The sequence below is a fragment of the Cetorhinus maximus genome, chromosome 11 (genome assembly GCF_964194155.1).
Source record: "Cetorhinus maximus chromosome 11, sCetMax3.hap1.1, whole genome shotgun sequence".
NCBI classification, from domain to species: Eukaryota; Metazoa; Chordata; class Chondrichthyes; order Lamniformes; family Cetorhinidae; genus Cetorhinus; species Cetorhinus maximus.
Window position 1 is genome coordinate 54,555,807 of NC_135889.1, and position 13,754 is coordinate 54,569,560.

Sequence of the window (13,754 nt, forward strand, 5' to 3'; positions counted from 1 at the left end):
CATGAATCATATGGGGCCTGTATCCATGTAAAAATGCTGATTGGCTATCCGTTAGACCCCAACACCTTTCTATTTTGGAGGTGAATGGACGGTTTGAAGTATAACCATTTACAACCTGGCATTTAGAACACATCCCTAGAGACTAGCAGTCTAGCCAGTGTAAACACAGATTGCTGCTGTTATTATCTTCAAGTGTGAACACCTTACACCTTCCCAGTGAAAGAACTTTTTGATTTTTAACAGTGACATCACCCGGGCCTGTTGTTAAGCGGACTTCAGGCAGGGCACATGACCCCTTCCATTTGTCCCATTTTACCCTAAATTAAAACAGCCCCAAAACAGAAACTTATCGAAATTTATATTTGTAACATTGTGTATAGCTTTCAGAATTAATACTTGGTACATTTCCAATTTGGCTGAAAAATCTTCCTTCTCTTGATTAGCAACCAAATAAAAAAACAGGGTTCTTTATGTAACTGAATTTTTCCTCCTCAGGAAATAGTTTACGGAGAATTGACAGTAAAGAGACAATAAAGAAATAGGCTATTTGACCCAGCTGGTGCTTATGCTCCACAAGAGTCCCTCCTGCCACTCTACTTCATCTGTCCCTATCAACATACCCCTCCATTTCTTTCTCCCTCATGTACTTATCTAGCTTCCCCTGTAAGATCTGGAGTTCACTCTAGTCTCAACATTGTAATACTCAAGTCAATTACAGTTATCAGAATGCCTTGGGAAAGTTATCTAAAAGGACCCTGCAGTTTCTGAATAGCTACAGACCACTCCGGGTACAAGTATGTTGTCACAAGTTTCAAGAATTTATTATGTTAATTGTAATCAGTACAAAATTACAACACTCAACAAAGACAGTGAGTCATTCTGTTCACTCTGGAACACCGGCTCTCGACTTCCGGTTGACTATGGCCCTGCCTCTCGTTCTGTTGACCAAAGTCTCGTTTGTTTCTTCATATTGTGTTGTGCGCCGAGCCAATGAAAGTTGTTGCTTATTAACCCTTGCTAGCAACTACCTTTATGCTTGGTCAGTAGCACCCTTTAGTTCTGATTGGCCCAAACAGCACATGATCAGTCCCTGATTGGCTAATGTTGTATGATCAATGTCTAATTGGTCTCTTAAGAGTGATGGTCATCTATTGATAAAATTTCCTGTTGTCTCTTGATTGGCCCTCCTAGGTGTCAGTTACTTGTGGGACCGTCCCTCTCATAGGTTTTTCGGTTATTTCATTCAATTTTACAACTTCCTTCTAAGATAATGAGGACCTTAGGATAGTTTCAGTGTCTTCTTATTTGAGATAAGAAAACACGTGATGTCTAGTAACACCAGAGTCATTGGTCCCAATGTCTAATTGATGTATAGGTATCAATATTGTATGTACTGTAGAACTCTCATTAAGGCAGGCACTTATCAGTGTTTTTGGTCGAGATGACTACTTTGCCATTGTATGTTTTTGTTGTATCTGCCAGAGTTTGGTGAAAGTTAATAAAAAATACAGAGTGGTACATGGCCTTGCAGAAATTACAAAGTTACAGAAATTACACAAAGTCCATATGAAATCAGTGCTTAAAAGTGATTGGTGTGCCAGAGTTAGGGTAACAAGATTCACTTAAAAATATAACATGATATATTCAACTAATACCCATTCCTCACTAATAAAAGTCAAAAGAACTACATAGCTACAAAGGCTAATTGCAGAACTTAATTCTAAACTTACCAAATCAAAGATGGTCACTTACTGTATAGGCAAGTTACAGTTTTTTTAACATCACAAGTTAAACTGCACTGATTTAAGGCACAAAGCTGAATCTTTTAACACTTTGCATAATAGACCTTTAAATTTAGAGAATTTGAGTTTTAATTGCTAGATGGTCTCAGACCAAACCTTTCAACCTTGACATTTTGCATCACTAGCTTGGGCCATATGGTTTTACTCACTTGTCAGTTGTGAGTGAGATGCTAACAAAGACCAAATCATGTGATGTGCAAGTGTCCCACAATTCAGCGTAATATCATATTGGGTTAATATACTTTGGTTACTTGATTTCTTCACACAACTAAACTAACGGTAAATAATTATCAAAGTTAAAATTTTCTACACCCTTTCAAATGCATCTCATTGGTTCACCTCAAGTTTCTTCCACACCCTACTCAATGCTTGGGTAAAGAAATTTCTGAATAGTGTATTAAATTTATTGACTTTGTTGGACTTATTGCCCCTGGTTTCTTCGTGTCGACCCTTTCAAACCGTTCCCTAATTTTTTAGAGCTCTATTAGATCACCCCTCAGCCTTGCTCTTCCAGAGCTAGAGAGTCGCAGCCTGTTCAGCCTTTCTTAGTAGTTGTAATCTCTCAGTTCAGTTATCTTTAAAAATCTTTCTGCACCTTCTCTACGCTGGTGTAGTGGGGACATGGAGACCAGAACTGTGCACAGTACTATATGTGGCCTAGCCAAGATGAATTGTATAATGACAACTTTGTTGCACCACCTGTTTTAGACCTTCACCTTGAAAGAGTAGATTTATTCTTGAAGTATTCAATCAATGATGAATTCAAAAAACTAACTTTTTCTTCTTAACATGCTTATAATTAAAAAACATTACCCATTACTCCACAGTTTTTGTTCATGACTATTTATCACAATTTAGGATACTTCAACCAAGGAGATTAAGTTGCCTGGTTATTGAAACCTCTGATTTCTGCTGTGTGGTTGGGTAACAATGACATGTCTCGAGGGGGACATAACATGAGCTAATACGTTTGGAGTTAACTTCTTATAGATAGTTGGATGCATTGGTATTTCAGAATAATGGCTTGGATTTTGCAGACGACAAAACTGTTAGTATTCACCGTCATTGCTCCACTGAAACTGACAGCAACATTTTGAGTCAGCACATGTGCAAAGTAATGCAGAAATTCAGAATTTATCCAGAAACACCCCTAGACTACAACCAGTGCACAAGTTAAATTGACAAGAATTTCCATGCTTATGCTGTTAATCTCAATGTAAAAACCCTTGCAAAAAATACACCTTGTTGAAGGAAATGTAGCTGGGTTTTTAGCTGTGTCCGAACTTCATAATTTCTGTTAAACGCCCTCACTGGCTCTGAAAAGCCAATTTAATATTCGTGGAATGTCAAATTTCTCCATGATAAAAATTCCACATTAAAAAAATGTTCAGTTTAGCTTTCATGTTAATCTAATCATAATCACTTTTCATTATCTGAAAATTTAAATTAAAAGCAAAGGATATTAAAGTGCTTTTAACTTCTGGTTTGCTCTCTGCAAATATTTGAATGTGATTAGCTGCTTCCTGATATCACTATCGCTACACATCACGACATCTCCTTGACTCCAGATCTAACCTGCCACTGAGAAAAGGGAAAAGCATGCCAGTGGTGTTCAATGTCAGCAGCAAGCTTCCTTGCATCGCTGCTGACTGCAAAACCTGGGCCATAATCTCAGTACTGATTTTGGAACTGACAATTCAGTTGTTATGAATGCCAAAATGAAGTGTTTAGTGGTTTTGGCATGTTCCATAGTGATTCTATTGTGGCAGTTCATTAGTGTAGCGATGTAGCTTGAATTAGAATAGAAAGGTTCATTGCAATTTCTAAAATTGAATTCCCAATCTTGGTCGATTCATTAGTAACAGGATAAGTGGAGTCAAATATTTCGCCTTCAGAGGCGCAAGGTCATCATTTCTTTTTGATCCAAGTCAGTTTACTTGTTTGGCGAGGACGTAGATAGTATACAGAAAAGCGATCCAAATTTAGGAGCTTATGGTATTCGGATGTTTTATTCGTTGAATTTGATACTAGTAGAGTTGAGATTGAATCGTGGACCACCACTTCCGCAAGATGGCTACAGAGGCCAGAAATCATGTTTCAAACTCTCACTTAAAAATGCCTCAAAATTTTTAAACATTTAAAACTAGTACTGTTGATTTGACTTGTCATTTTTCAGATGTCTATACCCCAGCAAAGTATCCAAGTTCCTCTATCCCATCATTGTATATATTTTCTTCATTTATGGACGTGGCAAATTCAATTTGTAAACCTCATCTTTTTTGTGTAGAACATCATGCCTGGTTTACAATGTCCTTGCAAAGTCAGAACGAAACTTCAAACTGCAAGTTGGCGGACAATTTTTTTTTTGTTTTCAAATGAAAGGAATGTAATGGGAATAAGTACTTATTACCTTTTTTGTAATCAACTCTCTCCCTTGTAATGTGACTCTATGTTTAATATGAACAGAGAATACTTCAGAAAGCACTGTAAATAGATTAATCATGTAATTTGAATCAATTTGATAGAAATGTAGTTAAAACTTGTAGCAAGTTCTACAGCTAATTATAGGAAAATGAACTAATTGTTTTTAACCATTTACCATTTCAGCAGTTAATGTATGTAGCTTTATTTAGCTTCTAGTTCAGATTGATTAAAGTGTGATGCAAAAAATGTAGACATAAATATTTTTGAAATTTTGGTCAGGTACAGAAATGGCTGAGACCACTCAAAAGGACGACGGCGAGACCATTCCTACCAGTGAAGGCACCAGTAATTTGGAGAAATCTGTGAATACAGAGGATGGGGCGATTTCAGGGAGTTCAGATAGCGAGGAGAGTGCGGCCAGCAGTGGTACAGCTGTCCAAAAAATGAAAAGCAGCGTCGTACAAATTCAGGTAAGATTATTAGTCAGTCAGTCTGAATGCTTTGTGAGGCTATGAGTACCTGAAAACAATTGGCTTTCTTAAAGAATTGCAAAAAAAATGTTTGCATGAAATTTCTTTGTCCCTGTTACTGGACTGACTCACTTGAATTTAAGCTCCGTAACTCAGGAAGCCCAAGCCATACACCACTTAGAATAAAGATGGAACTGTTGAGTGACCTGGTCCCCATGTTAGGCAACATTGTTAATGGGACTCTCTTCGGGTATTGTGACTCCTTCAAATTTGCTCAAAAAAAAACCTTGGCCCCTACCATCCTTGCAAACTATTGCCCCCAACTCCAACCTCCCTTTACTCTCTAAAGCCCTTGAACATGTTGTTCGCTCCCAAATCTGTGCCCATCTTTCACGGAACTTCATGTTTGAATCCTTCCAACCACATTTCTGCTCCTGCCACAGTACCGAAGTGGCACTTATCAAAGTCACAAATGACATCCTATATGACTTTGACTGTTGTAAGGTATCCCTCTTCACCCTCCTCGACCGCTCTGTAGCCTTCTATACACAGTTGACCCATAATTCTCTCCAATGCCTCTCCACTGTCATCCAGCTGGGTGGGATTGCTCGCATCTTGTTACGTTTTTATCTGTCTTAATCATAGCCAAAGTATCACTTGTAATGGCTTCTCTTTGCACTTCCCCACTCTTAGCTCTGGTGTCCCCAAAGGATGAATCCTATTTCTCATTTACATATTTCCTCTCAGTGACATCTTCCGAGGCACTGTGTTATTTTTCACATGTACTTTGATGACACCCAGCTCTGCCTCACCATCACCTCTCTTGACTCCTCCACTGTTGCCAGACTGCTTATTACACATTCAGTACTAGATGAACAGAAATTTCCTCCAATTAAATATCAGGAAGACTGAAGTCATTGTTTTCATTACCTGCTCCAAATTCCATTCCCTAGCTACCAGATCCAACCTTCTCCCTGGCAACAGTCTTGAGACTAATCCAGTCTGTTTGCAATCTTAGTGTCATATTTGAAAGTGAGATGAGCTCCAAGCACACATTCTCACCGTCACTAATATCACCCATTTCTATCTCTATAACATCACCCTACTTGGTCCCTGTCTCAGCTGATCTGCTACTGAAACCCTCATTGAAGCCTTTGGTTTTATAAAATTATTTTTCCATGAGATGTGAGCATTTGTTGCCCATCCCTTGAGAAGTGGCAAGTAAGCTACTGCCTTGAACTGTTGCAGTTCACCTGGTGTAGGTGAACACACAATGCTGTTAGGAAGGGAATTCCAGGTATTTGACTAAACGGCAGTAAAGGAAATGACAATTTAGTTCCAATTCAGGGTGGTGTATGCCTTGGAGGGGAACTTGCTGGTTGTGGTATTCCCATCAGTCTGCTGCCCTTGTCCTTCTAGTTGGTAGTGGTCATGGGTTTGGAAGGTGCTGTCCAATGAGGCTTGGTGAGTGGCTGCAGTGCATCTTGTGGATGGTGTATACTGCTGTCACTCTACATTGGTGGTGGAGGGCGTGAAAGTTCAAGGCGCTGGATGGGGTGCTGATCAAGCAGCCAGCTTTGTGCTGGATGGTGTTGAGCTGCATGAATATTGTTGGAGCTGCAGTTATCCAGGCAACTGTGTCTTGTAGATGGTTGAAAGGCTTTGGGAAGTCAGGAGGTAAGTTACCTGCTGCAGAATTCCCAATCTCTGACCTGTAGTCAGTATTAATAAAGTTGATTCAGTTAAGTTTCTGCTCAATGGTAACCCCTAAGATGTTGATATTTGAGGTTTTGGTGGTGGTAATGTCATTGAATGTAAAGGGGAGAAGATTCTCTCCTGTTCCAGATGATCATTGTCTGCTACTTGTATAGAGCAAGCATTGTATACTTGCCACTTATCAGTCTAAGCTTGAATGTTGTCCACATGGGCACGGACAACAGTATCTGCCATATTGGGCTAGATTTTCATGGGAGTCTGTGAGACTCCGTGAAGGGGTGAAAGTGGTGGCTGGGATCTGATTCCAGACCCCATTCCTGGGTTTCTGATTTTCAGCAGAGCCTCCTAAGGGTGCGGGCTGGTTAGTGTCGTGGGCCTGCACTCCCGACCTGGCCAGCTCCATTGTGGGAATAAAGATGTCCTCCTCATCTGCAATTTTTATGGAGTCGTGCCAGCTTTTTAGAGAGTTGTGGCACCTCAGATTTTTGTGAACCATAGTCTGCATGAGGGAGCCTTTTGAAAGGTAAGTTGAAAAGGTCCTTCTCATGCCCCCCACCATGCCAAGGTATGTTCCCCCCACCCACCCCTATGGCTCCTCATGCCTGCATAGCAAGCTATGGCACTTCCATGCCCATTCACCCACTATACACCACATAGAACCAATTAACCCTATAGTGTCAATAAGATGTGTAAAAAAAAAAGCTTGTAAAAACAGCCATTTGTTAAATTTCCAATTTCTTAAAAGAAACTCATTTTTACTACAGGCCAATAAAAGCATTAATCATCCCAACCTTTTAAAGTATCAATAGCAGAAACTACAAGCACTTGAAACCTCTTTATCTGGTGTAAATACACATTATGCAATTAACAGAAGAGATCAGAAAGCCAAATTGTCAATCAGGCAATGTTTTCCCTGTGGCTCAGGTATTTCAGTACTCCAATGGATGTCTGGACTCTCAGCCAAGAATGCATAATAAGGCTTGGCTGAGAGCCCAGATACTCATTAGGCTGTTGAAGCAATGCTTGATTGACAGCTCTGGCTCTCTGATTTCTCCTGTCAGTTGCACAATATTCATTTATGCAAAGTAAAGAAGTTTCAAGTGCTTGCAGTTTCTGATGTTGATGCTTTAAAGGGCCTGGATGTTTGACACATCTCCCTGTGGTTTTTTAAAAAAAAGATTTTTTTTAAAGTGGAAAATTATCAATGACTTTTTAAAGCATGTTTTTACTCATCCTATTTACACTGTAATGGTTCGTTCATTCTATACAATGTCTAGTAGGTGAATGATGAAGCAGACCATTCGGCCCATCATGCCTGTGTCGGCCTTTTGAAACAGCTAACTAACTAGTCCCCACTCTCTTTCCCAATATCCCTGTAATTTCCCCCTTTAGATATAGTTATCCAACTCCCTTTGCTAAGTTATTATTGAAGTTGTCTCCACCACCCTTTCAAGCAGTGCATTTCAGATTATTACTTGTTGTGTGGATCTTTTTCTTCCCTTATGCCACCCTTGGTTCTTTTCCAATTCTCTTAAATCTGTGTCCTCTGGTTATGAACCCTTCTGCCACTGGAAATAGTTTCTACTTATTTACTCTGTCAAAACCATCATAATTTTGAATGTCTCCATCAAATATCCCTTTAACCTCCTCTGCACCGATGAGAAGATTACCAGCTTCTAATCTCACCACATAAATCCCTCATCCCCGCTATCATTCTAGTAAACCTCCTGCACACCCTCTCTATAACTGTTTCCATTCTCCCTCAAGTGTCGTGCCCAGAATAGGACACAATACTCCAGCTGATACTGTATAATTTCCTTGCTTTGTGTCCTACATGAATACTTATAGAGCCAAGGATCTCCTTTGCCTTTCTAACAGCCTTCTCAACTTAAACCCCTTGGTCCCTTTCTGTTTATGTAATGTCTCCTAATTCTTCCTACCAAAATTAATCAATTCACACTTCTCTGTAAAACTTCATCTATGTCCTCCTTAAGTCTGTTATACTCCACCTCACTGTTTACTACATTTCTGACATTAGTTTCATCTGCAAACTTTGAAATTTGCACTGTATATCCAGGTCCAGATCATGAACATATGAAAACAGTGTTCCCACCATTGACTCCTGGGGACACCACTACAAACTTCCCTCGAGTCCTTGTCCCTGTTTTCTGTCTGTCAGGCAGTTTTGTATCCATGCAGCCAGTAACCCTTTAACTGTTCTTGTTCTGCCCTTTAAGTTCTGGGCATGGCATTGTGTGACTTTTGAAATAAGTTATTTTGCCTGCAGAGGGTGGAGTGGTTAAATCTAAATTTACATGTTTTCTACAAAATCTAGAAGTACTTTTCTAATGCAGCTACTGAAATTTCGCTTGTTTTTAATTCTGTGGTAACTTTTTTTTGTTCCTAGAATAGGGAGTAAAATGTATTTTTAAAATCTGCAGGCTTTCCACAGGGCAATACCCTCGGCTCTACCATCTTGGGTGTGGAAGTGCTATAGCTTGGCATGGGTGGGCCATTAGAGGGTGGGTGAGGGGCATAGCTTGGCATGGGGTGGGTGGGTGGGTATGAGGTGCATGGGTTGGGCATGGGAGTATGTGGGGCTTCAGGGCTCGAGGGCCTTCTTTCATTATAACTGAAACAAAGTCCCACAGCACCAAGGCAAGCTTTTTAAAGAGGTCATGTCGGAACCCAGCAACCCCTGTGGCTGCCTCTGAACTATTTCCCAGGTTAGCTGGCTCAGCTACAGCTTGCACCTGCGCGCATCCCCCCACCCCCCAAATGAAAATCCCACCTTTCCTGGAACTTTCTCCCAAGGCAGGTGGGCCAAGCTGGGAATTATTCTGACTCCCTCGAGTCGCCACGAGGATAAAAGTCCAGGCCGTAATCTCTTTGTGGCTCGATGTCAACCCTGTGAAGTGCCTTGGAACATTTTTATTATATTAAAGGCACTGTACAAATATAGGTTGTTGCCTTATATCTGCCCCAATGCCCCACTGTTGGTCAAATCTGAAGAGTAGTCTGATAGTGACTCCAATCTTTTGTTTTCTTATATGGGAAAGCTCCTGGGCTCCACATGATCCTTCCTCGCAGTAGTGTGGCAGAAATTCAAATTCAACACAGTGGGACAATTACAGATATGAGTTCAAAAAATAGTCGCATGGGATCTTTAACATGTACCTGAACCACAGAGACAGGCACACTGGACTTTGGTCTGAAGCTGCAACCAAAGGATGGCACCTCCCACAGCAGGACACCCACTGTACTGCATTGGAATGTCAGCCTGGAACTAAGTCTGAGCATAAATATGACTTGAGTTCATATTCATGATTATCTCATAGTGCTGAGTTCTTAATTTCAGATGTACGGCTGTGAGGAAGGGCCAACTGGAATCAGCACTAGCAGCAGTTCCATGAGGTGTACAGCTGAAGATCCTGCTGTTATGCACTACAGATGGCTTTAACAATATGTTTAACAATTACCATAAATCCTTTTCCAGTGGATTCAATATTTTGCTTCCCTGCTCACATCACGATACCCTTATAAACGAAACATTACAATCGCTATTTCTCCATCTAACTTCTTGCATCCCTGCCCTCTGTTGGCCCTGTCCCTCTGTGTCAATTCTCCTGCGTGTATGCACACACTCACTCACTCTCTCTCTCTCTCTCTCTCTCTCTCTCTCTCGCTCTCTGTCATCCACCTGTCTCTCCCACAGGTATGGTGAGACATCAGAAAAGATTAGTTTTTGGAGAAACAAAACAATTCCATTATTTTTGGGAGTAGCAGGAAATTGCTACTTGATGAAATAAACTTTGAGAGAGTATACAGGATAGGTACTTAAATTTCTGCCTCTGTTAGATTTTTGTTTTAAATATAATTTTTGTTTTCTCCAGGTCAATTCGAGTCAGGAGAGGCGAGACAGCCACAGTCCAAGTCAAATAAGCTCTTCTCCTGAGCACAGGTAAAATTTGATTTTGTATTTTATCTAGGATTGCCCTTGTAAGCTAACACAGTTCATTCAACTGTAACAAATATTTTCAAGTTTTGGTCCAAGTGCTAAGTGTGTATTTTTCCATGTGCCTGCAGTTTAATTCTGACATGGTGTTCAATACAAAATAGCTTGGGTACTCATTTATTTCTGCTGTTAAATGCTTCCCATTAGAATAAAAAAAGAAGCTCTTGAACCATTGAATCAGCCAGGGTCTTGATGCAAACATCATTATAACTTTCTTATGGATCAGGTTTGAATGCCACTGCCTGCCTTAAGTTGATGGCATGGTATTATTTAGTTCTTCATATTAGGATTTCTTGTACAGTTTTTGCACTGTTTGAATGCATCATGAAACATAATAAAGGGGTTTAGCAACATTATGTATTTGCGTGTTACCTCTAACATATCTGTACCTGTTGCGTTGCATCTCCCCAGTCTCGTAAAATGATATTTAAGCAACATTGGTATTTACAGCATTGTTATATTATAAATTATTTATGTGGCAACATCTAAGTCATGTCCTATATGAACATGCAGCAACAACAGGATTAGAGGGTTCCACAAGTTGTTAAAACATTTCAGGAACTGTGACACTCAAAAGGCAATCTGTTCCACTTTTCAAACTCTAAATTAAATTAAAATGATGAGCTAACATGGATAAACAAACAGTGGCTTGGTAGTACAGAACTTGAATACTGCTGAAAAGAGAGACATGTTTCTGAAGCTTTTTGTGTTGTACTCATCAGGACAAAAGCAGAAATGTCAAATTTCAAATCTTCACAACAATTTATACTATAGGAGAAAAGGGTGCTGATTGGTTGGTAAGTCGATGAAAAGGGACATGGCAACATGTCTCTTTTCAGCAAGAATATGGTTAAAAGATAATACATCAAAAAAGAATAAAATGAAAAGCTGTGCATTTAATTACAAACCATGTAGAGGAAACAGTTTGTATTTTTCATAGATCAAAACATATACTTCCACACCTTTGAAAAAGCAGCATTATTGACAGGCCCTTAAAAGTCTGCATATTATAAACAGTAAATTATTAATTTTTTTGTATCAGCACAGTATGGAAATAACATTAGAGTGTATATAATCCCTGAAGGACAGGATTGGGAGCCAGGTGTACTAACTCCAGGCAAGTGATCAGAGAGCTGAAGTAAATTGATTTGCAGGATGTTCAATACTTGAGTAGGATACACTTCATTGCATAATTCTGGCTATGGAGGATCAAGGCATACCAAATATTAGCAAGCACTGATCCTACAAATGTGACCACAATGTAATCAGAAGATTAAAAAGGAGAGGGAAAATGTACCCATATAAATGCTGCAAGGAAGAACAGGAAGAAATTCACAGACATCTAGATAAAATGCAGAAACATCAATGTGCAGTTGAAGGAATCAATAAAGACCTGAAAAAAGCATAGTTGCAGATGCAAAATTCAGCTAAGACATTGTTGCAACAGTAACTTGCTTTTATGTCACATCTTTAGGATTTAGGATTTTAGTAGACTGCAACATATAATGTCCTGTTCAGCCTTCAGTGCCCTGGTTCTGTCCTTGTGAGTCACTTGGTCTGTTAATATCCATTGCTTGTAGAGCAGCAATTGACAAAGCAAGTAGAATATTATACTATATGGTTGAGATTATGATGTGCAAGTTGAAGGAAATATTGTTCAAATTGTAAAATGCTCTGGTTAGATCACACCCTCTGTGTTGTGCCTAGTTTTAGTCAGAAGCACAGGAAACCTTTCACAACCTTTGGACAGTTAAAATAAAAAGCCAAATTGATTTCTAGCAAACCTGACTGAGTCTAAGAAAGCATTGGATCAACTTGGCCTTTTCAACCTTGTAAAAAATCATCTGAGCCAAATCAATTACTTAATAATATAGGAAAGATAGATCCAATAGACCACTATAAATTGAACCAGGATAAGGGGATACAAGTTCAAAATATTAAGACAATTATAGAACTAGTGCCAAGCAATTCTTCTCACAAGATGTGATCAGGACTGTATATTGAATGAACCTTTGGATAGATTAATGATTTAACAGAGCCTGAATTATTTAAAGACTTGTATGCCTTGTTGAGCGAATGAGCTAAGCTGAGGCAAATTAGAGTCTATGCTCTGGTAAATGTGCTATAGAAGAACTGCTGATCGCTGGGAGAACCATCATTTTTGGAATCTCCCACATGATACTTTTCTGAATCCCTAGTGTATATAAACCAGAATATTACACAGAATAGCTCAGTCTATTGTTGAAAATCTTGCCTAGCGATCTTCGGAAAGTTAAACGGTTCTGATTATCTATGTCACAGTGAAGCAGAAGGCCTTTGCTTTCAATAGGTGATATATTTGACACAAAGTGAAGTATCATATAGGATATTATTTGCTGAGAATTTGCAAATTTGCTTCATATTATATTACAGAAAAATTTGCAGCACAGTGATCTTCATGATGATAAGACAATTTACCCCTTGATTAAAGGAAGGTAAAATTATGGAGGTGGTTGCCTTTTTGCCCCTTAGGTTGAACTGTTGTGCAGTTGTCATCTGATGTTACATAAAATATTCATTGATTTCTTGAATCTTTTCCTTCTATTTCAAATATTGCTTTTCTGTGATCTGCATTTGAGTTTTTGTTTCTGGTGACAAGGTAACGACAGTAGGCTATCGGAGAAGATTAATTTGAAATTAGATCAAAAAACTGGTACACTTGAGGAAGTTGGGCATTTTCTTAGTTTTTGGAAACCAGTTTAGCCCTTTAAGTTTTGGGTTCCAATGCTCCGACTGTTCACTACATGGGAATAATTTGGGCTTGCAGATAAATATCAAGTAGCTAATTCCTTGTATGTTTTAACAAGTGAAACAAACCTTTATTTGGATGGCTTGGCTTTCTCCTTATTGTAAGTTGCAAAATTGTTTGCGGTAAAAAGTGGAGCATTCAGCTCAGTGGTAACTGCAAGCCTGTCTAAAAGGCCTTTTATATCAAGTGAAATTATTAAATGTTCAAGTCTGGGTTGCAATTCCGTAGATCATCAGAAAAGTGTGGCTTTTGAAAGTGTAACCTTTTTGTCTTTTTCTTCTCCAGACATAAAGGTCTTCTAAAGTCGCGGTCAAGATCGCCAAGGGATTATTCTGACAGGAATGCCTGTGACAGAGGACCATCGAGTAATGGCAGATATAATGATAAAAATTCACAACCTAGGTATTTTTTTTCAGTTTTGAAATACAAAGTTGACTAACAGTTGAGATAATCATAAGAACATAAAGCTTGAAATAACAATTTTCAGCCAGCCCATATAGTATTTAGTTATTTAGCGTGTAATAGTCATGGAGCTAAGC

General features: G+C 39.2%; 1 protein-coding gene across 2 annotated transcripts in view; it reads left to right on the forward strand.

Annotated features, from left to right (window-relative positions):
* Positions 1-13,754, forward strand: part of cwc22 (CWC22 spliceosome associated protein) — a 110,456-nt gene that overhangs the window by 33,739 nt on the left and 62,963 nt on the right. The window contains exons 3-5 of one of the 2 annotated variants that reach the window (XM_078551943.1): positions 4,506-4,696; positions 10,306-10,373; positions 13,501-13,617. In XM_078551943.1, coding sequence (XP_078408069.1) covers positions 4,506-4,696; positions 10,306-10,373; positions 13,501-13,617 — 376 coding nt within the window. The remainder of the gene's footprint in view (positions 1-4,505; positions 4,697-10,305; positions 10,374-13,500; positions 13,618-13,754) is intronic. The other variant, XM_078551944.1, reaches the window with a different exon arrangement.